The sequence below is a fragment of the Myxocyprinus asiaticus genome, chromosome 42, assembly GCF_019703515.2.
Source record: "Myxocyprinus asiaticus isolate MX2 ecotype Aquarium Trade chromosome 42, UBuf_Myxa_2, whole genome shotgun sequence".
In the NCBI taxonomy this organism is placed as follows: Eukaryota; Metazoa; Chordata; class Actinopteri; order Cypriniformes; family Catostomidae; genus Myxocyprinus; species Myxocyprinus asiaticus.
Genome location: NC_059385.1, coordinates 5,295,109 through 5,319,084, shown reverse-complemented (window position 1 = coordinate 5,319,084; position 23,976 = coordinate 5,295,109). Strand labels below are relative to the sequence as shown.

At 36.7% G+C, this 23,976-nt stretch overlaps 2 protein-coding genes across 3 annotated transcripts in view; one reads left to right on the top strand and one right to left on the bottom strand.

Moving 5' to 3' along the window:
• Positions 1 to 23,976, bottom strand: part of LOC127432595 (short-chain specific acyl-CoA dehydrogenase, mitochondrial-like) — a 139,134-nt gene that overhangs the window by 40,271 nt on the left and 74,887 nt on the right. The gene's annotated exons all lie outside the window — the stretch shown is intronic.
• Positions 1 to 23,976, top strand: part of LOC127432575 (beta-adrenergic receptor kinase 2) — an 80,380-nt gene that overhangs the window by 15,676 nt on the left and 40,728 nt on the right. For both annotated transcript variants that reach the window (XM_051683833.1, XM_051683832.1), the window contains exon 2: positions 1,945 to 2,021. In XM_051683833.1, the coding sequence (XP_051539793.1) occupies positions 1,945 to 2,021 (77 nt within the window). The remainder of the gene's footprint in view (positions 1 to 1,944; positions 2,022 to 23,976) is intronic.

The window sequence follows — 23,976 nt, the reverse complement described above, 5'->3', positions numbered from 1 at the left end:
ATGTTCCAGGTTCAATACAAGTTAAGCTCAGTTAACATAATTCCACAAAAAGTCATTTAAACTTGACCCTCAAAAAAAGGGTTTACTGTAAGGCGCTTTCAGTGGAAGTGATGGGGCCAGCCCATAGCTGCTAAAATACACACCTTTTCAAAAGTATAGCCATAAGATGTAAATATTGCACATGGTTCAGAAACAGTGGTGCGCACCTACTAAGCTTATTACGGTAACCTGAAGGAAGAGCAGATGCACATTCTGAACATTGTTTCAATGAATTGGCCAGTGAGTCTTTACATAATGACAAAATATCATGCATTATATTTTGATTATGCCCTCTTTTGTACTTATTGTAACAGACTACATTATAACAGCCTATAATAATGAATAGGCACTGGAACAACGACACGCAATGCAGCAGCCAAAGACATATAACATATATGTACATACTATATATGTACATGTCTATGCACCCCACTCGCCCGAGTACTCGACGAGTACTTGAGTACACAAAATGATCAAAATGCCCTTTATTATTGGTTTAAGACAGCAAACACATTGCTCTTCATGAAATATGTTTAAAAATGTACATGAGATATTCAGAATTTTGAACAGTTTAAAACCGTGTAAATAAAGGAAGCAATTGTCACAGGACATAGTCGACAGAGTTTAATACATATTCTTAAAGTTACTGAATTTAAATATGTCATTGTTAAATTTGTAAAAATAATATGTACAGCTAATATGTAAAAGTCATGGTACGTTGACATTTTAAGGTCAGTTAATTTACTTAATTCAACAACTAAATCTTTTGATGGCTATTTGTATTTTTTTAGAGAGAAAAATATATTTCTAAGTTGATAAATAGGCATATTGCATAATTATTTGTATTATTATACAAAATGTGTCTTGAACTAATGAAATTGTGTAGTTTCTTTGAATTGCAGTTCAGTAAATTCCACTTCCTATCATTCAAATTTCAGTTCAACTTCCTGTGTGGCGTGGCCAATTCAATTCAGATTCCAACACATGAATTGAAAGGGAGTTCATTCTGAAATTCAAAATTTTACACAACCCTGATTACAACTTTGTTGCCATGACAATGAATCTCTGTAATCCTGATATTACTTGTTAACATGATTTTAGTGTGATAAAATCTGTTACATCTTGTAGCTATACTTTTGAAATGGTGTGTATTTTAGTGTTTCTGGACTGGCCCCATTCACTTCTATTGTCAGTGCCATAATGTAACTGCTTTTTTTTAATTATAATTATTATTATTATAAACGAGGGATGACAAAATAATGTTTTGTGGTAAACAATATGTCATAAATGCTGTTGATTTAGCATAAATGTTATTGAACCTGAGGCATTCTTTTAGCGCTTTCACATATGGATATGCACAACATTTTATTTTGCCAGAAAATGAATGCAAATGTATAGTGAAAATTCAATATAACATCCAACTTTATTTATAGTAAGTAATCCAGAAATCAGCACTGGCTGTTTTTGACAAAATGTCAAGTCACTCACTACAGGGGTGCCGGTGTCTGATCCAGGACTGCAGGAGTGTGTTCAGGGACAGCTTTATCTCCCCTGACCTGCACCCTGACCCGGCGGGGCCATGGTTGGGCGATAATGAGCCCTTGGAGGGGGTGCTAATTGATTCAGTCTCCCAAACTTGCTGCTCATTAACACCCTCTCCCAGGGCAGATCGGCAGTGCCCTCCTTTGGGGAGCGACTGGCGGAGAATTGAGCAGGTGGTTGTGGAGAGACCAAAACCAAGGTTGGATCGGGGTGGAAGGGCAGCATGGGAGGCTGACTTTACGCAAAACCTCTAAGAGTCCCACGAGCACTCAAACCCAGTTCTCCCTTTCTTATACGAGATGTAGGGACTAAGAATTAAGATTACATCAAAATCCATTCTTTGTTTTTCTCATGTATTCACAGTATTCGGAGCGTTATGCAGAAGTACCTGGAGGAAAGGGATGAACTGACCTTTGACAAAATATTCAACCAGAAGATTGGTGAGTTTTCTTGAATCCTACATGACTGTTTGAACAAGATTTGTATTGTCAGTGAACAAGAGGTTACATTTAGACATTCTTGTTGTCATTAGACATTGTGAGAATAATTCTTTGAAAATGCATCTTGAAAGCACCACAGGCACTTACAAAGGATATTTTTAATCGGCATGAAGTTAAATCAGGATCTTGTTGGATCTTAACATTTATCTGTTGGAGTCAAAGACGACTTTGTTTGTAATCACTGGCAGCTACTTCTGCTTTTCTCTATTAGTCACCTGAACAGTTAACACTTTCAAACGACGTGTTGTACAAATGCGCTTGTGTTGTGATGAATGCGTATGCCCAAATAACCTCTGGTACATGTGCTAAAGCAAGGTTTTTTCCACTCTGAACTTCTGGGGAAAAAAAGACGTTTGCTGTGATGTGTGAAGGATGAGCTGTGAAGGCACCATGGGAACATGGCAGGCAGCCCCAGATTTTGATTAACTTTAATTTTTACTTACTTCTGTGTCTAAAAGATCCCAAGTGAGATTTGGCACAGTAATTTCTCTCTCTATCTCTTGCTCACTTTCTTCTCTCACATTTCATGTATTTCATGCTTCATTTCACATTTCATCCTTCATGCATTATACACCATGCATTGATAGCGCCTTGTTATATGTTATGTTGTTTGAGAATCTTGTCAGCTCTCATTTTAACGCTATGTGGCCAATGAAATAAAAAAAAGCCAAGTTTCATGGTTGGGAGATGGAAGTGAACCAGACTCCAGTTAAGTTTGCTGCTGTCTTTTTTAGGGATGCACCGATCTGATACTGACATTTTAGACGGAACGGTTATCGGTCCGGCGAGCCCAATCCAAATCTGATACTCTGTGTTAGTCATGCTCGTTACTGTTAAGCTCTAAAAAATTATATAAAAGAACCATAAAAACACCATTATTTGAACTGACATTACTTATGACTAGTGCATTTTATTCAAAGCCACTTGGAGACATGCAATAGCTCTGTGAATTTCAAAAGGCTGTGTTTAATAAGTAATTATATAGTATGCACGTGCAACTCCAGCACGTTAGTGAATGGCACTGCTCTGTTGACACACACACATAAGCATGCGTGAGTCACTTGCACTCGCAGCTATTTTTAGCCTTTACACAGTGCGCAGTATTTGAGTACTACTCACGAACAACTTCTCCGATGTAGATGCTCGATAGTTCGGTTCACTTATAATATGCATTTAGAATGGCACCGGAGGAGCATTTTACCAGAATTTGAATAAGCAGCGAATTAAACTACTGTAAACTTGCCTACAAACGGACACATACAGGACTTCCTGGAGAGTTCAGAATGTCAAAATAAAAGCCAGAGGGTTTTAAAGTTAAAGGTTCTCGATTGAAATATATTACTGTTGTAATTAAAATTCTAAAAGTCAATAATAATAATAATAATAATAATAATAATGTATTATTATTATCATCATTATTATTTGTTTACAAATGATAACAATATTTAAGTTGAATGGGTTCCAATAAATAACTGTGTGAATGAAAAGTGACTCAATTGTAACTGCGAGATTTGGTGAGAGATTCGGAGGGAAAACAGTGTATTTCAGCGCTTCTCATGGCAGGCAAATGCGTAAAGGAAAATTGATTTGCGACATTAGAGTAGTGTTTTTAATACTCGAGTAGCTGGTGCAGAACAAGTACTCTATTACTCGATTACCCACGCATATCCATAGTTTTAATTTAAAATAAAATCACCATACACTTCACAGCAGATGCACCGGAGGACAGATTATATATTATCAAACATATAATGTGATTTTTAGATGGTTATAATGATTGATTATGATAGATCGTGAACACTATTGCCGTGTTTGTGTGCCACCAGATTGTTTACATTGCAGTGCTGCAATGGATTCTGAATTTGTCATAGCAGAGAACCATAGAAGTTTCTAAAAAACTAGCCCTTCCACTTTCCCAGCCCCGGAAGTGGTGAGAATGAGTTTCAGATGGAATGGGAGAAGGCTCAAGTGGACTAACTTGTTTGTTTATTTTTTGTCTGACATCAGAAAACACTGCCGCAGCGCTGCATCAAAACTGTCAGCTCCGATGGTAACGGCTTTATACTTTTATTTTGTGGTTATTTGAATGTTTGTAATGTAAAAAATAAAGATTTTGTGATGTTGAAAAGACTATTTGAGCAGCTGATTCATTGGCAACCGTTCATCAGTCCCTCTCTGCTGGTAAATGGAAGCATGAATGCAGATTGCAGCGGTTTGATTGTACACTTCTGAGCCCAGCTTTGTGTAATCGCACCAGTTTGATCATATGTGTAAAGAGGATAACATTATAAACTAACTTTAGCTAACATTGAACAATAGTATATTTATAAATGAACACTAAATATAATATGCAGTCAGCGGGTTGTTATCGCAGAATAAACTGTGACAGGCTGATCAGGACCCCAACGTAAAGCAGAGGGGTTTATTTTGCTATAACAACTGACTGACTGTACATTATTCGCTTATTACACGGCTACTAACTAAATAAAAAAATGGATGTGAAACATTAGTTTGAGTTGAAATAATTGTATTAGCTTGTAGAGATCTCACAGTGGTCCGAGAAGCAGGAAAGATGACTCGCAATACCCAGATGAATGGTCTGATATGTGAATGTGGGTTGTTACTCAGAGATATAAGACCGCTAGAGTATTCGAGTATTCCAGAGCGCCGTGTAATAACCAAGAATAATAATGCTTTAATTCATGTTGTTAGTTCATGACACCTAGTTAAACATTTTATATAATGTTTACAGATTCTCTGTAAATAACAGATAGTTAATGAACATTCAGATTGTTAGAATTGTCATGGCATTTCATTAATTGTCATACATTCTTATGTATAATTGTAAATGCAAATCAATCGGTTAAGCATTATATAAGGGTTGTTAATGCCATATTAATGAACATTATTGTAAAGTGTTGCTGAAGTATCGGAAACCCACAGTGAGTCCTTTTCCCGACCTGGTGAATATGGGAAACCTGTTCGTGATTCTAACAGGGAAGCAAGCCTGTTTAAAAGCCGCAATAAACACAAATGCACATGTCATTTGCCAGTGGGGCAAAATGACAACAAAAAAATACATTAATTAAGTGAAAGCAAAATATACACTAATGCAAATATCTGAAATGTATTGCAAACATCCCAGGTCCTCTTTAATGAGACTTGCGAAGCAGGAAACCAAAGTTGTCTGCGGTGCCGCTAGTTCACCATACTGAATTTGAAAGACAAATGTCTCGGTTTTGCATCAAAGCAGTGGATGGAGATAATGACTCAAGGGCTGGTTGCATAATCAAATGCCTCCCTTCTGTCTTTGTGTTTGAACCCTCCTTGCTGTGGCATTTCAAGTTTAATGGATTACCAAATTAATGTTAGATGATACCACATTATCCATTCCTGCTGGGTTTCCAGGGCTTTTGGGTGGCATTTTTTTGCAATCAGAAGACAGAACTGCAGGTTTTTGTTTTTGAATACAGTGGATAAGGCAGAAACATCCTAGATGAAAACATAGGCATATTTCAGAATAGCATACTAACATATTAGTCTTACTATTGCTGTGGTGTATCGTGTATAAACCCCTTTGACTTTCTTTTGTGTAACACAAATGAGATGTTAAGTATAATATAGTCACCATTCACTTTCATTGAATGGAAAAAAAAAAAGATTTGAGTAAGTGGTGACTAAGACTAACATTCTTCCTAACATCTCATTTTGTATTCTACGGAAGAAAGTAAGTCATACGGGTTTGGAACAACATGAGGGTGTGTAAATGATGACAGAATTGTCATTTTTGGGTGAATAATCCCTTAAAGATATGTCACTTTTTAGTAGGCCACCTAAATATGCTGCAAAAACACTGATGTTTTCATCAAGTCTCTTCCAACTGTGAAGACCCTACACTCGCTGTGATCCACCTAGTCATATGAGACCTAATGGGGAGCAACAAGTAGCTTTAACCATTAAAATTGCATGAGAAATGAATAGAAATGAATCTTGTTTAGCAGGAGAGAACAACATGAGAATGAAAAGCTCAGGCATGTCTGTCGGCCAAGAATGAGAGGGGAAAGTGCAGTCCTGTTCCAGTGATACGTTTAATTTTGGCAGTCATGGCCATGAAGACATTTGCATGGTAAAATTGAGTGTTTGCTTTACAACTACATCATTAGCAACAGAACTTGATTTACTGGAACATCTGGAATAATCTAAATAATGTTGTCTATACATGTTATAATATGATCAATTTGAAAAGCATATATAAATATTTACTTAATGGAAAAAGGTTTGTTTAGGTATTAAATCCTGTAAAATTACAGAAGAGAAGCCTTAGACTATAAATTACTGAAAATATGTTGCATTACTAATGCTTGCTAGGTGGTTACCAGGCCATTGCTATGTGGTTGTTAAGGTGTTGTAATTGTTGGTGCCAGATGGGCTGGTTTGAGTATTTTTGTAACTGCTGATCTCCTGGGATTTTCACGCATGACAGTCTCTAGAATTTACTTCGAATGGTGCCAAAAACAAAAAACATCCAGTGAGCGGCAGTTCTGTGGATGGAAATGCCTTGTTGATGAGAGAGGTCAACAGAGAATGGCCAGACTGGTTTGAACTGACAGTCTACGGTAACTCAGATAACCACTCTGTACAATTGTGGGGAGAAGAATATCATGTCAGAATGCTATTCTGAGATGCGGGTTGGAGCTGTTTTGGTGGCACAAGGGGGACCTACACAATATTAGGCAGGTGGTTTTAATGTTGTGGCTTATCTGTGTGTGTGTGTATGTGTGTATATATATATATATATATATATATATATATATATAAGCAGTATTTTGCCATGAGTTATTGAACCACTTCCACAAATAAATGCATACGGTTCTGTTGTGCTGCTACTATTCTAAATCTCTGGTCACAATGTTAAAGAAATAGTTCACCCAAAAATTAAAATTCATCATTTACTCATGTTTATTCATGCCCCCATGTCATTCTAAACCAGTATTGCTTTCTTTATGTGAAACACAAGAAATGTTTTTGAAAAATATTCACGCTATGCTTTTGGTTCATACTGTCAAGGTCCAAAAAGGACAAAATCACCTTAAAAGTGGTCCATACTTGAAAGGAGTCCATGCATTGTATATAATTTGTAATGTTCTTTCCGTGTAATAGAAATACTTACCAAAATAAATGTAATCTGAAAAAGTGAAGCATGTTGAATATGCATAATATACATTTTAAATTTTCTGTCATAATATTGTATGTAAAATATGAGTTCTGTTGTTTAGCAGTGCAAAATGTTTTAGTCTAGAAGTGCAAAATAACATTTTACCCACGTCAATCAACATGTTACAGGGACTCAAATTCATTTCTGAAAAAAGGGGGTGAGGGCAGATTTCCCTCCCTTACACGGCTCATATTTAAGCACTTTGGAGAGGGGGGCAATATTTATCCCCTGGAATTGATGGAATATAGATTTTTTTTTTCTAACCTTATAAAAATTACTCTGTCGTCCTTCTATGTCAGATACATTCAATTCAACAATTAATTCAGTTTGAATAATGGCATGTTTCAATAATAACAAAATTGCATGATCGCTACAGTGTACACTGTGTAAACAAAGATATTTTAGCTATTAAATTAACATAGCCTACTAAGCTAATGCACAGACACAGAGGAGATGGTAGCATTTCTCCAGATTTGGAATGAGGAGGTTATAAAAAAACTTAGCAACTCCTTAATGCCAACTGAATAAAATAATGCAAAAATAAATATTTTACAATGAACATTAGTCAGAGATATGATTCATACACTAAAAGTGGTTAATGTAAAATTAGTATTGTATCATTAATAGTTCTATTTAACATCAAGTCTCAAATTCATCCAGATATTATTTTCGTTATTATTAACTACATTGTAGCATTTAGTTACATTTATATTTTGTGTTTTCTCAGACATGATAAACTCACTAAATATATAACATCCGCCCCTCTCGCACTTTTGAATGATAGGAGTGAACGGTCATGGAATTTAGCGCAGGAGCATGACACCGAACTGATCCGGAGCTTGAGAAGCGGAGTGCCTGTCTGCGCACGTGTATGACACGAGCAGCCGCCACTGACTCGGCAACATCTGCACAAAAGATGGCGTAAAACAAATCCTGTTCGGCAAAATTCAAATGACGATCGCGATGTATGCATTTGGAACTAATTCAGATGTCATTAATAATACAACAGAAACTCTTTGCGAGGCATTTTTTGCCTCCATATTTTGTATTCCGGGGCCCTTTAACGCCTTAAAATGCTATTTGCATGTGGAATTAACAGGTTTAGAAAGGTTTATACATCTGTAACATCTTAAGTTCAGTAACTATGTGACAAAGTGCTTCACACTACTCAAGCGCTCAACGCGCTGCATGTGAGAGAGAGGGACACGATAGAGCTGTTTTACTCGCCCAGCTTCTGGAATTCCAGTTTGGTACAAAAGCAAGTTTATTGATTTGATTTGTTCATCTGTATCTATTGGTTTACTTATTCACAGCCTCACTGTTAAGTGAATAAAGGTTTGCGGGAATTTCCCGCATTGTGAATGTGGGAACTTGCAGGAATAATTAAAATTGTGCACAGTACCCGCAATCCTCCCTCCTGGGTTATCTTTTTTTAATCTTTTTTAATCTTTTATTTTGGCTCTTTTAAAATATTGGCCTGTCGTGTTCAACCTGTCCAATCCATGTTTAACCAGAAAATATTTATGGTTGGAACAATAAAATAGCTTTTTAACCTCTTTGGAAATTTTTTTTTTTTAAAGCATATCCTAAATCTTTCGCAGAATGGTGACCTGATGACAAAATAAGGTAAGCGGCTAAATAACAGTATCGTGTCTAAAGTGTTTTTTTTTTTTTTTTTAAATGGCAAAAAATGTTCATATTAGTACATCCCTAAATTCAACTCTTGTACAATATTCCACGTCTTCTGAAGTCATACAATAGCTTTGTGTGAGGAACAGACCAGTTGTTAAAATTTCAAACTTGGCCTCAAATATTTTTTGCCTTTTTGCATATTCTAACGCGAAACATTGCATTAATAATGAGAGACAGTAAAACCAATGGTGTTTGGTGTCAAGTGTCTTTGAAGCAGCTAGTTTGAATATGCACGTGTGAACGAGATTTTCATTGTATTAACTTGCATTTAAAATTTAAAATTACTTACATTTACATCTTTTCCTTACATAAGACTGTATAGCTTCAGAAGTCTTAAAATATTGCACATGATCAAAATGAACTACTTTTATGGTGCTTTTATTACCTTTTTTAAATGCTTTCCTTGTATGGGAAAAAGCAGTGTGAACATTTTTCAAAATGTTCCTTGTTTCTATGGATATAGGTTAGGAATCACATAGTTTTGAGGTTGAGAGTGAAGAGTTAGTGATGACAGAATTTAAATTTTTGGGTGAACAGTTCTTTTAACCCTTTAATGCATACATCGTGTCTTCAGTCACCCAGGACCTCATTCCACCTCCTTTACCTCATCCACTTTTTGGAGTTTCCCCCACTTCTTTAGTATTCTTCAAACTTTCTCTTATGAATCGCCTAACAAAAAAGAGAACAAAATTACGATAATTTTTTTAATAATAGTTTATTTACCAAAAGTGTAGAGGTTCTTTAGTGACCCAAGATATGCAATAGTGTCATAGTATATATTTCCACTCCTATAAATTAAAATGATGATAAATGATCAGAAATCTATTTTACTAAGTTTACTACCACAGGATATCTATTTCTTTATTCCAAGACAAATGAGTGCCATATACAAATTACTGTCTCAAACCGATTTTTCTGCACAATGGTGGTCAATTTTCAGTGTCCCATATGCGTGTACACAGATATATTATACATGTTATTTGTTACTCAAGGTGGCGCTGTTGTTTCAGTGATTGACTTTAAATTTGATATTGCTGTTTGATGAAGGCGCAACAGGGAAGTAAACTATAGCAAGTAAAACACATGGACCGTATGATATGGCTATTGACATTTGGGTATACTTCTGAAATTCTGTAAGTTGTATGTCTATTTAGTCTCAAGTGCCTGAGAAAATACATACAGTATGTATAACTTATGTGTTGCTTATCTATTAAGTGTAGCTTACAAGTGTAGATGGACTACATTCTTCACCAAGACAAATTCCTTGTATGTGTAAGCATACTTGGCAGTAAAGCTCATTCTGATTCTTGAAGTGGAATACATAGACTATCGATTAATTTGCAACAAAAGCCTTCATCAGCCAACTAACAAAAGACAATGCATCTATATGAACTTCTGCAGTTAATCCAGGATGAATTTAAAAGACATTAGTCATTAATCTTACAGCTCATACAAATTTTTTTAAATTTTTTTTTTAACACTGGCCCTTAACACTTACCTAGTTTACTAATTTTAAACCATGACTTGCGCTGCACACAAATAACTAATATTGGCATTATATTCATTCTGTTAGCCAGAGGGGAACTGGCCCCCACAGTGAGCCTGGTTTCTCCCAAGGTTATTTTTCTCCATTAACCAACATCTTATGGATTTTTGTGTTCCTTCAGTATGCTCACTGGGGTTCTAAATACAATTTATTATTTATTTAATTATTTTTATACACCATTTACAATCATATTTAATCAAACTACACAATGATGACTCAAAGACTTTATTACAGTTTCATTTTCTATTAATGCATTATTTCCTGTAAAGCTGCTTTGAAATGATGTGTGTTGTGAAATGTGCTTTACAGATAAAAATGACTCGACTATTAGGGGTGGGAGTCACAAGGTAACTGGTGATACGATATTATATCGCTATCTAGGACTAGGTCACGATACGATAATTCCGATCATATTTTACTTTTTTTTCCTTCTTATTCATAGGACTTCAGACAACAGTTTCCAAATCACCAAATGCATTATTTGAACATAAACCATATATTTGTGAATAAACTATACTGGCCCTCAAATAAGTCACATTGTCAAGTCAAATTTTTCACATTGTTTGTTGACCTGGAATGTGGAAAGGATCCTATAGTGGATCTTTTTTGTGTTCACTTTATATGGGATGGATCATTACTCAGTCAATTTAAATATTATTCTAATTTGTAAAATATTATTGTTAATATATTAATATTGTTGTTATTATTGTTAATAATAATATAGTTATATTACACTCTAAAACCCTCTGGCTTTTATTTTTGCATAACACTGCAGGAATAACTTAGGGTTTCTGTCTGTAGGCTAGTTCACAGTAGTTTTAATATGCTTTTCAATAGTATGCTGTGTGTGTGTGTTTCAACAACAGAGCATCACTTACTCCCTGAAACGCACTGCACATGCAGACAGTATTTTTCCCTTAAATGCATCCTTTTGCAATTCACAAATCTATTGTATGGCTTTAAGAGACTTTGACTATAATGCAAGAGTCATATGGACTACTTTAGTGGTGCTTTTATGCTTCTTTAATGTCATGGAGCTTGACTGTAACAAACATGACACACAATAGCACACAATACCGTAGTGCTAGTGACCAAAAGAGCGATCACTTCACTTCTGGTAATGTGAACTTTAATGTGCAATTAAACAAAGTGTTTTTCCAGATCTTTGACTAAAATGTTGCCAAACTCTGGATTTGATATAGGAAGGCGGATTTTGAAAAGTTTGAAAATTTTTGGCACGTGAATATTGATACAGTATCGTAAGGAAAAATATCGCAATACTATAATATTTTTATTTTTTTCCCACAACCTCTAATTAATATACGTTTGACAGCCAGTTGAGTCTTAGAAAATTTCAGCGTGGAAGTCATGAATCCTGTTCTATAATTTTTTGCTTCATCTCTGTGATGAATGAAAAATAAAACACTGAAATGTATGTCCTAAAATTGCTCAGAAATGTTACACCATCTAAGCATTTTGTAGATCTATTTGTAATAGATATAAGTGCTGGGCAGCTAAAGACCTGAGGTATGTATTAATGCAAAACGCGCATGCATTTAAGGGTTAAACCATTCAGATCTGTTTCACACATCATTTTGCATGGAAGTCATGAATGTTTAATAGTAGTTCAGCAGATGTATTATTAGCATGATTGCTTTGCAGTGCCAAATAAAATTGCCTTGTTAGACCAGACCAGGAGATAAAGCCACCAATAGCCCTGATTGTTCTGCTGTGAGTCAGTAAGCTTGTTTATGATACACAACCAGATGAGCAGTCTCTTTATTTCCTGGCCCACCCGTCTGCTAGAACATCAATAAGCAAGGAGACTCCACCTCCCTCCCGCACTGACAAGCGAGACCTGTCAAAAGACGCGCACGCATTGTAAAACCGTCTCTATCTCGGCAATCTCTTTCAGCTGGTTGGCTGTCATTTGTTCTACAGCATCTCATTGCTTAGCTGCTGCTCCTATGGATCTCCCTAACGTTCCAGTCTCTTGCGACGTTATTCGTCTATCTCCCCTCCTCCTGGTGTCTTTTGTGTTCTGTCTGTCCACCCCTCCTCCCTCTCCTTCACATTTCTCTTTTCTCTCTTGTTCCATCTGTCAGAGTTCTGGAATGGAGTTTTAGAGTTTGTGTTGCCTAGCAACTGTGGTTGCCATAGGATGCAAAAGATTTCCCCTTGTTTGCTTGGGCGACCGGGAAAATAAATTTAACCCTCATGCACTATTCGGTCATATTTGACCGAAATCAATTTTTTTCTTCAATAAAACTGGTTTCCTTTATCTGATGGGTACGAGACTTGGTGACATTTTGTCCATTTGATATCTGAACACACACAAAGTCATTGGAGTTGATTCGATCAGTCTGTGGTAGAAAAAAAAACTGTTCCCGGTCAAAAATGACCACCATAGGGAATGAATGGGAAACACTAAAAATCACAGATTTTTTTTTTTTTTTTTCATTATTTATTATATAAAATCTAAAAAACAGCCACAATGCAGAAAAAAACAGACATGAAGGGGTGAGACTATCAAACAACAAGAGTGCATAACACAAATTAACTGGTTAAACTATAAAAAATATAAAAGAAATTTCAAAAAAGTCCATTCTCAAGGTCATATAGGTAAATCAAATAAAAAAGGTCTAAATACCTTTGATACAAGAGTACAACATATCGAGGTGTGACCTTGTTAGCGAGTCGGATCATGTGTGTCCAGATGTATTTGTGTGTGAATTGGTACATGCATGTGCATGCATATGTGCTAGCATTGCATTGCATTGACAGTTCTTTGATCCACCAGCTACTGTTAATTGTTCTGGGATTTGGAGAATTAATTGGCCAGTCATTGTCATTATGTCCACTCTACTTCCTCCCTCTCTTTCTCTCTCTCTCTGTCTATCTCATTTTCTCTCTGTCTATCTTTCTCTTTCTCTGTTACTTTCTTTCATCTAATATTTGACATCATATTGACAAGAGCCAGGTATATTAAAGTAGTCTACTTAAAATTTTTAATTCTAATTATTTACACTAGGGGTGGGTGATATGACCAAAATCTTTTATCATGGCATGAGTAATTTTGAGTAAGCACATATATATATATATATATATATATATATATATATATATATATATATATATATATATATATATATATATATATATATTATTTTTTATAACAATTATTATATTTTACAGAAGTTCCCTTGTCTTGACCAAACATAATTTATTCCAGCGCAAGGGATTTTGGGTATTCCACACAGCCTAAATTTTGTACTTGATAATTTTGAGTTTGTAGAATTGCAAGCCAAAGTTTAAAGAATGAGTTATGATTCTAAAATTTACCATTTTACATTTAATTTTTATTACTGTACAAGTAGGACCACTTAAATGTTTTTATTAATGACAACTTTTGGGTTTAGAGAGTAACTGTAATTTGGCTTTTGTGAACCATCACCACAGATGTTGCACCTATTTTAATGACAAGCTCCGCTAAATTTTCTTGACTTGTTTGGGAATTGTCCCGTTCAGTGGAGATGTTTTTCCTGGATCAAAACTGATTGAGTAGCAAAAGTGATCCTGCTCAACTGGAGTTGCTTATGTTGCATATGAAGCGGCGAACTCGAGTCTCTCAGTCTTACGTGAAGCCCAACCCGCTGATAGATAAGCCCACGCTGCGCTCATGGATATTTACATATAGCAAAATCTCTATCGATTGTCACTATATATCTTGCCACAATATATATCATTGTATCGTCCAGCCCTAATTTACATTCTCTGTTCCAAACAGGTTGTTCCAAATCTGTTTGAATTTCTTTCTTCCGTGGAACACAAAAGGAGATGTAAGCTTCAGTTACCATTCACTATCATTGCACCTTTTTCCATTCAGTAAAAGTGAGTGGTTACTAAGGCCAACATTATGCCTAACATTTCCCTTTGTGTTTCACAGAAGAAAGTCGTAGTGATTTGGAGCAACATAACAGTTTTAATTAGGGATGGGCACCAGTACTTGGAAGTGATGATCAATCATGAAAACACAATAGACCTAATCGCATGCCATGATTTTTGTTGTTTTAACTTATCACAGAATTATTTGGCCTAAATGCTTTGTTGTTATTTTAGGCAGTTCCTTGTGGTTCAGTTGCTTGGCATCTGTAGATACAGTTATGTGTCTATATGTATTAGATGCAGTAGATACAGTTATGCATTATGTAGATACAGTACGGTGACTTGCAGACTGTACACTGTATTTGAAGAGGATTTGAGGTGTGCAAACAGGAGGCCTTCTTGCATTCAATAATGGCTAGATGGAGCGCAGATAATGGAATGGAACTGTACACAAGGGGACATGAGATGCATTTTTTAACTTAACCGTCTTGAAATGCAATTCTGAATAAAGGGATCTCTATGTGTTTTTTCAAAATGTGACGTTTACAGCATTTCTATATTTGCTTTAAATTTCCTTGTTTGAACAGTAAAATGTGATTGGAGTTTGAAGTGTACAATAATCTGTTATCTCAAATAATCCAGATAAAATCAAATAATTGCGATAAGGAGATTAAGTATTAATTGTGACAGGCCAACTGACATTTTTTTAAAATCTACAGACGTGTTCCATTCCCCACTGTGCCACCCAGAGTACTCTGTCTTTATCTGTTGAGTATATGAGCAGTTAGAATAACCAAAATGCACATCCCTAGTGTCTGAGTTGATTTGTGTCTAAATGACTCCATTTGGACATTGGTAACTAGTACAGGTTTATTATACACCGATCAGCCACAACATTAAAACCACCTGCCTAATATTGTGTAGGTCCCCCTCGTGCCACCAAAACTGCGCCAACCCGCATCTCAGAATAGTATTCTGATATTATATTCTTCACACCACAATTGTACAAAGCGGTTATCTGAGTTACCATAGACTTTGTCAGTTCGAACCAGTCTGTCCATTCTCTGTTGACCTCATCAACAAGGCATTTCCATCCACGAAACTGCCGCTCACTGGATATTTTTAGTTTTTGGCACCATTCGGAGTAAAGTCTAGAGACTGTCATGCGTGAAAATCCCAGGAGATCAGCAGTTACAGAAATACTCAAACCAGCCCATCTGGCACCAACAATTATGCTACAGTCCAAATCACTGATCACATTTTTTCCCCATTCTGATGGTTGATGTGAACATTAATTGAAGCCCCTGACCCGTATCTGCATGATTTTATGCACTGCACTACTGCTACATGATTGGCTGATTAGATAATCGCATGGATGATTGTTGGTGCCAGATGGGCTGGTTTGAGTATTTCTGTAACCGCTGATATCCTGGGATTTTCACACAACAGTCTCTAGAATTTACTCCGAATGGTGCCAAAAACAAAAAAACATCCAGTGAGCGGCAGTTCTGTGGACGGAAATGCCTTGTTGATGAGGTCAACAGAGAATGGCCAGACTGGTTCGAACTGACAAAGTCTATGGTAACTCAGATAACCGCTCTGTACAATTGTGTTGAGAAGAATATCATCTCAGAATACTATTCTGAGATGCGGGTTGGTGCTGTTTTGGTGGCACGAAGTGGACCTACACAATATTAGGCAGGTGGTTTTAATGTTGTGACTGTTTGGTGTATGCTGTGACTGCAGGCATTCTCTCACATAATCATTGTCTCTCGGCCAGTCACTGTGTTGTGGTGTTCACTAATCATTTTGGGCTGTTTTCTCTTTTGTCTCTCTGCGGCTGTCTCTCTTCCTCAGTCCAGTTCTGGCCAATGCCCATGAGGGTTTTTTCGTGCTGTGGTTTGTCGTACAGTTATTTTCCCAGGCAGACTCTGGCCATATCTGTAAATGTGCCCATGCCCTTTAATTGCTGTGTTTATTCTAGTCGTGTGATCTGACTGTTTGCTTATTTTCTTACCATCAGTTTTACTGAATCAAACAGATGCTTTAGGTTTGGGCCTCTTGCAGAGTTTGAATAACTATTTAGCGGTCACACCTTTGCCAGTGTGCAATCGTAGATGTCTGCGTGTCTTGCACTGCTTTTAAAATGAAGCCTACGACCTTCCTTTTGCGTACAGCGGTGAACGCAAAAGGCCGCTTGACATTTTGAGATGACAGTGTGAAGAAAGAACCAAACTGTTTTTCTGCTTCAAGCTGCTAAACCACTAGAGTTTCCCTCTAAGCAGTTAGTTGAAATAAATATATGAAGAAATGAAACAGAATTCCACATCTATGTCTTGTACCGGGGAAAATTAACCTTAGGTTAGGGCTGGGCGATATAAATGTTTTTTTGTTTTTTTTTGTGTTGTTTTTTTTTAATCGATAATCGTTTTGGAAAACAATTGCAATTTACGATTATTATTTCAATCACCCTGCCTAGGGTCGGTGATTATTTTTGCTTTAATGATTTTGCTTTAAAAATTCAATTATTGAAACATGAAAAACACAAACAAAAGACATTTCTAAATTCAAACTGCACTTTAAACTAAACGAAAAAAGCTATTAAAATAACAAAGTGATCAAAAAAATCTTATTTAACCACCTCCCCAAATCCAAACATTTACCGTCTCCAACAGCCCCATTTGCCAACCACGCAAGTATCCTTCAACGACAACAGGTGGACAATTACTAATAGCCTACAGATTAAGAACTAAAGGCAATTATAAATGTAAAGATAATAATAATCATAATAATAAGCTTAATAGATTCCCTTGTATTCCCAAAATAATGCTGTCAGATGTGTTCACGCATGTTCAATGCATGTTAACCGTGAACTAAACTCGCAGCACCTCCTGAGATGATCGAAAATAATTTGCAGCATTCTCATAGATGACATTATTCTTGCGAACAGTTTTCAGTTAAATGAAACAGAGAAAAAAAAGAGTGAAAATTCTTTACATGCACCTGTTCCATGAGACAGGCTCATGCTGCACTTCTACATGTGTGTATTCCACAAGACATGCCCGCGCTGCATACTACTGGACAAACAGCGAATCAGGCATGAGCATTGACAGCTTTTCTATGGTCTGTTCTTAAAAATATAATAAAATGTGTTTAAGCGCGTCTTTGTGACTAACAGCATTTCTTGTAATGTGTCACTCCGAGACGTCTTGCAGGTTGCCCACCTATTGCGGGTAGGTGAGCAAAATTACCCAAGCATGAAATTCATTTGGACAAGGAGCTTGCAAACTGAATTCAGCTTTGTCGCATTTGGCGGGTGGTGAGTGCTAGTTTAACACCCTGGAATACTAGGGCCCTATGAAATCAGTTTTATTTTTTTCAAAATTCCATAAAACATTTTCCCAAATTCTGGGTTTTCTGTTTTATTTTTCCTGAATTCTGGGTTTTAAAGTTTAAATACATTTTATCATAAAAAAAAATAAAAAACTGTCTATCGGGTGACTTTATGCCACTCCTGGCTTAGAAATTCAAGCAGCTCGGCTTTGTTTGATGGCTTGTGGCCATCCATCTTCCTCTTGATCACATTCCAGAGGTTTTCAATGGGGTTCAGGTCTGGAGATTGGGCTGACCATGACAGAGTCTTGATCCGGTGGTCCTCCATCCACACCTTGATTGACCTGGCTGTGTGCCATGGAGGATTGTCCTGCTGGAAATACCAATCCTCAGAGTTGGGGAACATTGCCAGAGCAAAAGGAAGCAAGTTTTCTTCCAGGATAACTTTGTACGTGGCTTGATTCATGCATCCTTCACAAAGACGAATCTGCCCGATTCCAGCCTTGCTGAAGCACCCCCAGATCATCACCGATCCTCCACCAAATTTCACAGTGGGTGCAAGACACTGTGGCTTGAAGGCCTCTCCAGGTCTCCGTCTAACCATTAGACAACCAGGTGGAGGATCGGTGATGATCTGGGGGTACTTAAAGTCATTATGTTGAGTCAGACATTATTCATATCAGATCTATAATTCATGTAGCCTAACATAAGTGTTATTTTTCTGTTTAAAATATATGCAGCCACACATATAAGCCAAACTTCCTTGGTCTTAAGTACATCTCTACTGTGAAGTTTGGTGCATGTGTGTGCCATTTAAACTTTTTACATTCATACTGCATATTCTTTTAAATAATTACGAATTGCTCCAAAATAATTCAATCGAATCGTGACTAAATTTCAGATTTCATGATGCATCTATCGTTAGGTTAAGAATCTTAATCGAATCGTTGTCATTGCAAATATTTAAACCCCTATTCACGGCTTCTTTTGAATGACTGTCAATTAGTGATCGACTGATATGGGTTTTTTAATGGCCGATGCCGATATCCAGAGAGCAGGGTGGCTGATAGGCCAATACAATGCCGAAATATCACACAATTTAATATAGTAAATACCATAAATATAAAATTGCTAAAACATTTATAAATCGTATTTAGCTATATATTTACTACATTTCACACAAAACTTATATTAAGTTAATTAATAAAGTTTTATTAAATTTAATTATCTTTTAAAAAAAAGATTGTATTTTAAATGTTAGTAGTTTCTTCTGTATTATGTTTAGTCATTAAATTTGAGTAAGTTATTTCTGCATGAAGAAATTGTTAATATTGACAGTATATTCAGCAACACTGGACACAGTAGTCCAGCAACAATGGATGGCATTTGCGCATTACCAATCGCATTTTCTCCCAATCAACCAACTGTACATACGTTACACAGTGAATATGGCATTTACTCATAGTGCACGTGAAATGCTTTAACTTTGAAGTTGCACTCACGCACTCGTGTGGATCCAGCAAGAGCAGCAGCAATCTACTGAGAGTTTAAACGTCGTGGATCGCCTACTTGGATTATCACAGACTGATCATCATGATTTGTGAATTATTAGAGGAACTTTTGATCTTTTGATTCTGGCTGATGGAATACACGCTTCAGAGGAAGATATTAGATGAGCGCTCAATGGAAAGAAAACGCTGGATTTTGTGAGGTTCGTGAATTACATCTGTTTAATCGAGATATCTGCATATTTGCAGACAATAAATAAGTTTTATCATTTATTTGCATTTTTATCATTAGACAAGACAGTGAAGAGATACAGGGAACTGTTGAGGTGTGAGATGAAGGAAATGTGCGAGCACTTTGTGTCGTGGCTCTGATATGTGGACAATTTAAATGAGACTGAATTGCACACCGGTCTGTTATTGTAGTAACGTGATGGCACGTAACAACAAAATGAACTATGATTGGTCGTTTACATGTCTGAAACGCTCCTTCACATGCAAGCAGGCGATTCTCTGCGCACTCATGGCCTTAAGAAACCAATTGGCCGAACAGGAATATTTATTGGCCAATGACGATAATTAAAAAACTCAGAATATCGGCCAATTTATCTGCCTTGGCGATATATATCAGTCGACCGCTACCGTCAATAGAGATACATGCTGTTTGCAAGCATAATGATGTAGTTACAGCATCTACCAGCAGGGACTAATTGTTGGAGCTAACCATTTCAACCATGACCCTTGGGTTATAGGGAGGAAAGTTTTTCAGTAGGGATGGGAATCAAAAGGAATTTAACTATTCTGATTCCTTAACGATTCTTTCTTTTGATGTTGACATAGGAAAAGATGCAATTTAATTTCAGATTAATTGAGCAGATATAACAAATCAGAGAAAAATATAAATAAAATGGTTGCAAAAGGCGTGTTCACACAGACTTTTAAATGAATTTTGAAATAATTTTAGAGGCATAATTGCGATCTAATAACTGGTCCTACTCTAACTACATATTAAATAACATTTGTTAATATCAAAAAAAAATTCATAAAAAAAAATCCATAAAATTTGTAATGTGTAGGCCTATCTTGAAGTACACATTGTCATATGAACAACCAGTCAGAAACTGCTGTGCCTGATTTAAGTCTCGGTAGCCTTAAATACAACATTACATAACACGGTAACAGTTCTTGGATAACTTATAGTTGGACATAATGGAAGTCATAATTTCCAGGTCAGTGAGATAAATTCAGTGACTTCTCAGAATGAAGTGTTTTTAAGAGACTAATAAGATCTGGCTCATAAAAGTCCAGGAGCCACGTTACACTGGAAGAGATGTGTGTCACACTGTAGATTCAATAGAACAGACTCATAAAGGTCAAAGAATCATTTGTTCGGGAACCACACTACACAGGTCGTGCTGTAGATTTAAAAGAATCAGCTCATAAGAGTCATTCTTTTGGGAATCGGACTATACTGGTCATGCTGTATGGTTTGCATTATAGATTCAGTAGAGGCAGCGCTGCCACTAAATAGTGCAGTAAACATTGTCAGTGTTTTAGTACCACTAACCATTAATGTAAATGAAAGTTATTAAAATCATCAGTTCCAGTATTTTAAATGGTTCTGAATAAGAACTGGGTCTCTGTTCCCAACTCTAGATCTTGCTGATTGGCCACCATTGTGGCTTTTAATTTTTAATGCCATACAGGGTATTGTAATGTCATAATACATTTTCATCATTAGCAGGTGCCGCTCGTTCTGCATACTTTTCACCACTTCATCGGAGTGGAAGAAATCAGCCCCACTGCCTGTTCCAGGCTTTGATTTGGCGAAAAAACTTGGCTGCAGCACAACGCAACATGTGCAACGCCTATTAGACTGATTCATCATTGAGAGTCATGATGCTTAAGACTGGAAGGATCTGTCCCTGGACTCAGACCTGAACAGATGCTCTGGCTGTGTGTCTCAAGACTCAGTTTTTCTGGATTGGGACGCCCACTCTCCATTCGGTCAGCACGAGGTGTGAAAAACTCACCATTTGAGAGCGATCAGCCTAGTTTGTTTTTGCTCCTGTTCCCCAGCCACACTGTGTTATTGATATTGAAACTATGCATAGGGAAGTGTGCTGGTGTGTGTGTGTGGCAATGTGAAAAGGAGAATAGGAAGGTGGGTGTGAAATGGAGTGATGACAATTTAGATCTAAAATAAACGGACACTTGTTTGCTAGGTCTGCAGTGTGTGTGCGCGCATGGGTGGGTTTCTGTTTGCACTCGTGTGTGTTTAATTGGTTGTTCCATCTTCACCCGCCTTGTAAACATCACTAAGACACTCGCATTGTTGGAAAGGTATTGTAAAATAGACACATTAACGTGGCATACTAAGCCACCTCACGTGGCCTCCCATGAAATGGTGGTTGTTTCCCTTTGCGTTGGCCGACAGTGAACCATAGTGTAGTTCCTTGTGTTTTTCGGGCTGTGTGTGGGCAGTGTGGTTTGTGTTGGCCTGCACGCTTGCATGCGCATATGAGCACTTCTCCCCTCCTCTCCTTTAGGCCCACATCTCGGTATTGATTGTGTTCTTACGGGTGGCTGGTTAAAGTGACAGAATCGGTTTTGTCAAAGAAGCAGTAAGGGAAGACATGAAGTGACGTAGTCTCCTGCATTTGGCCTTATAACTTGTCCTGCATGGAACCCTCGACTGGAAAATTCTGCCGAATTCAGATGCCTGTCGTTCTACTGACACCCCAGCACTTGCTTGTTTGTCAATTAGATATTTTAGCTAATTTGATAATACTTTCAGCTACCAATAAGTGCTTTCGGCTCCATTTAACATTTTAACACATTTGAAATCAACATGAAATGGCATATGCCCCCTGCAAGAGCTGAATTCTGTAGGATACAAATATATATTGTATAGTAAACAATTAAATGTTAAATTAATGTTATTAGTATTATCACTACTACAGTGAAGATTAAACATTTCTATACAGAATATATTTCTATATATAATATATTTCTGTCGTTATGTCCTCAGTTTCACATATCCAGTTGAATCAAGTTTTTATTTAGGCTGAAAACTGAGTAAAACCAGAAAACTGCATGCAGCAGACTATATGTAATTAAATTGCATAATTTTTGTGGTTTAATAATTCACACACACAATTTGAATTTTATTAATTATCTCAAATTTAATGAAATCCCGCTTTTTACTCTTAATTCCATTTTTATGATTCAAATCTGTGATTCAAAACGCGTTTTCTGCATTACCGAAATCATAGGACTCTGTAAGTGACCATTTTAGACTTGAATATGAGTTTGCAGTGGATTGTGGGGAGGAGGATAAATTTTTTTCTCCCAAAAATCTTGACATAATTGATTCTTTATCTGCTGGGGACTGAGATATGGATGTGGAGGCAGAAGGTCTAGTTCACAATGGCTGCATTACTACAACAGTAGCCTAAAATAATGCCTTTATAACTATTTGGCTTTTAGTTAATTTTATTATTTGTCCCGCCCAATAGCCCAGTAACCAAAAAAGTTGTTTGAGGCATATCAAGTTATTACATTTTAATGAAAAAGTATGAGGACATGCATGTTTGTTTTTTTTAATTAAAAAATTATGTGCACTGATTAATTTAACTCAATAATGCAGCAACATGTGTTAAGAAAATTGGGTCAATTTAGATTTCATGTTGACTTCAGGTCAATTTCTGCAGCAATCAGCACAGCACATTCCTCGCAGGCCTACATCTGTATTGAGGGCTCTCATTGGATTTCTACTGGAGTATGGCGCTGATGGTTTGTGATTCAATGACAGTCCTCCCCGATCTCCACTATTCTAAGAGGAAGCACACGTTGAGTGGTCCGTCAGCAAGTAACCCCACCTATACTTGGGCTTGAGTGAGAATCCTGCAATCAAGGGAATGAGATTGCTTTGTTAATTCAAAGTGTGATTAAGGGTAATGCATTAACTCGGTGACATAAGCTGTGCCGAGGTTTGGCTTCCTCGTCAGTGTGATTTTTATTTCTCTCTGCTGTACTATCTCTCCCTCTCATCTCCTGGAAGTCCTGGAAAGATTCTCGTGAATGTGAGGATGGTGACACCTTGAATTAGACCATATTCATCAGCCACAAGTGTTGCGCCTATGGTGCTAACTTGTTTATCAATTAAAATGATTATTGTACATCAAAGCAATAAGCTTTCACTTTGTGTTGTGGCTAACAACACCCCTTAACTACAGTAAAATCCCTGTAATTCACCACCTTGAGTGCTCAAGTGACTTATTACTTTTACAAAACGTTGGCAACAGCAATATAATGTAGACATCAATGTTCTACTTTGTCTTCATATTTGGAGTTCCACAAGCATACTGATTGCTTGCGTTTTGCCATCTCCATGGTCATTTAAATGAACAATGTCAATATGATACTGGGTTTCTGCCTCTCTTTATGGTGTATTTGAGAGCTCCAGACAGTAAACTGCAGACAGCAGGAAAGGGAGGAAGAGAGAAGATGAGTGTTTGACAGATAAAAAAAGTGGAGGAAGAGGATGGCAGAGAAGATACTGAAAGAAGAAAAAATGTTGCTTAGAGGCCTATACATATGGTTGGGGATTTGAACAAACCAGAATTGGGACCTGGGGTGACTTCGAAATTTAAGTTGAATTCATTAAAAAATTCATTGCAAAAAAAATCCTATTGTTATGAAGCGTTTTTGTCTTGT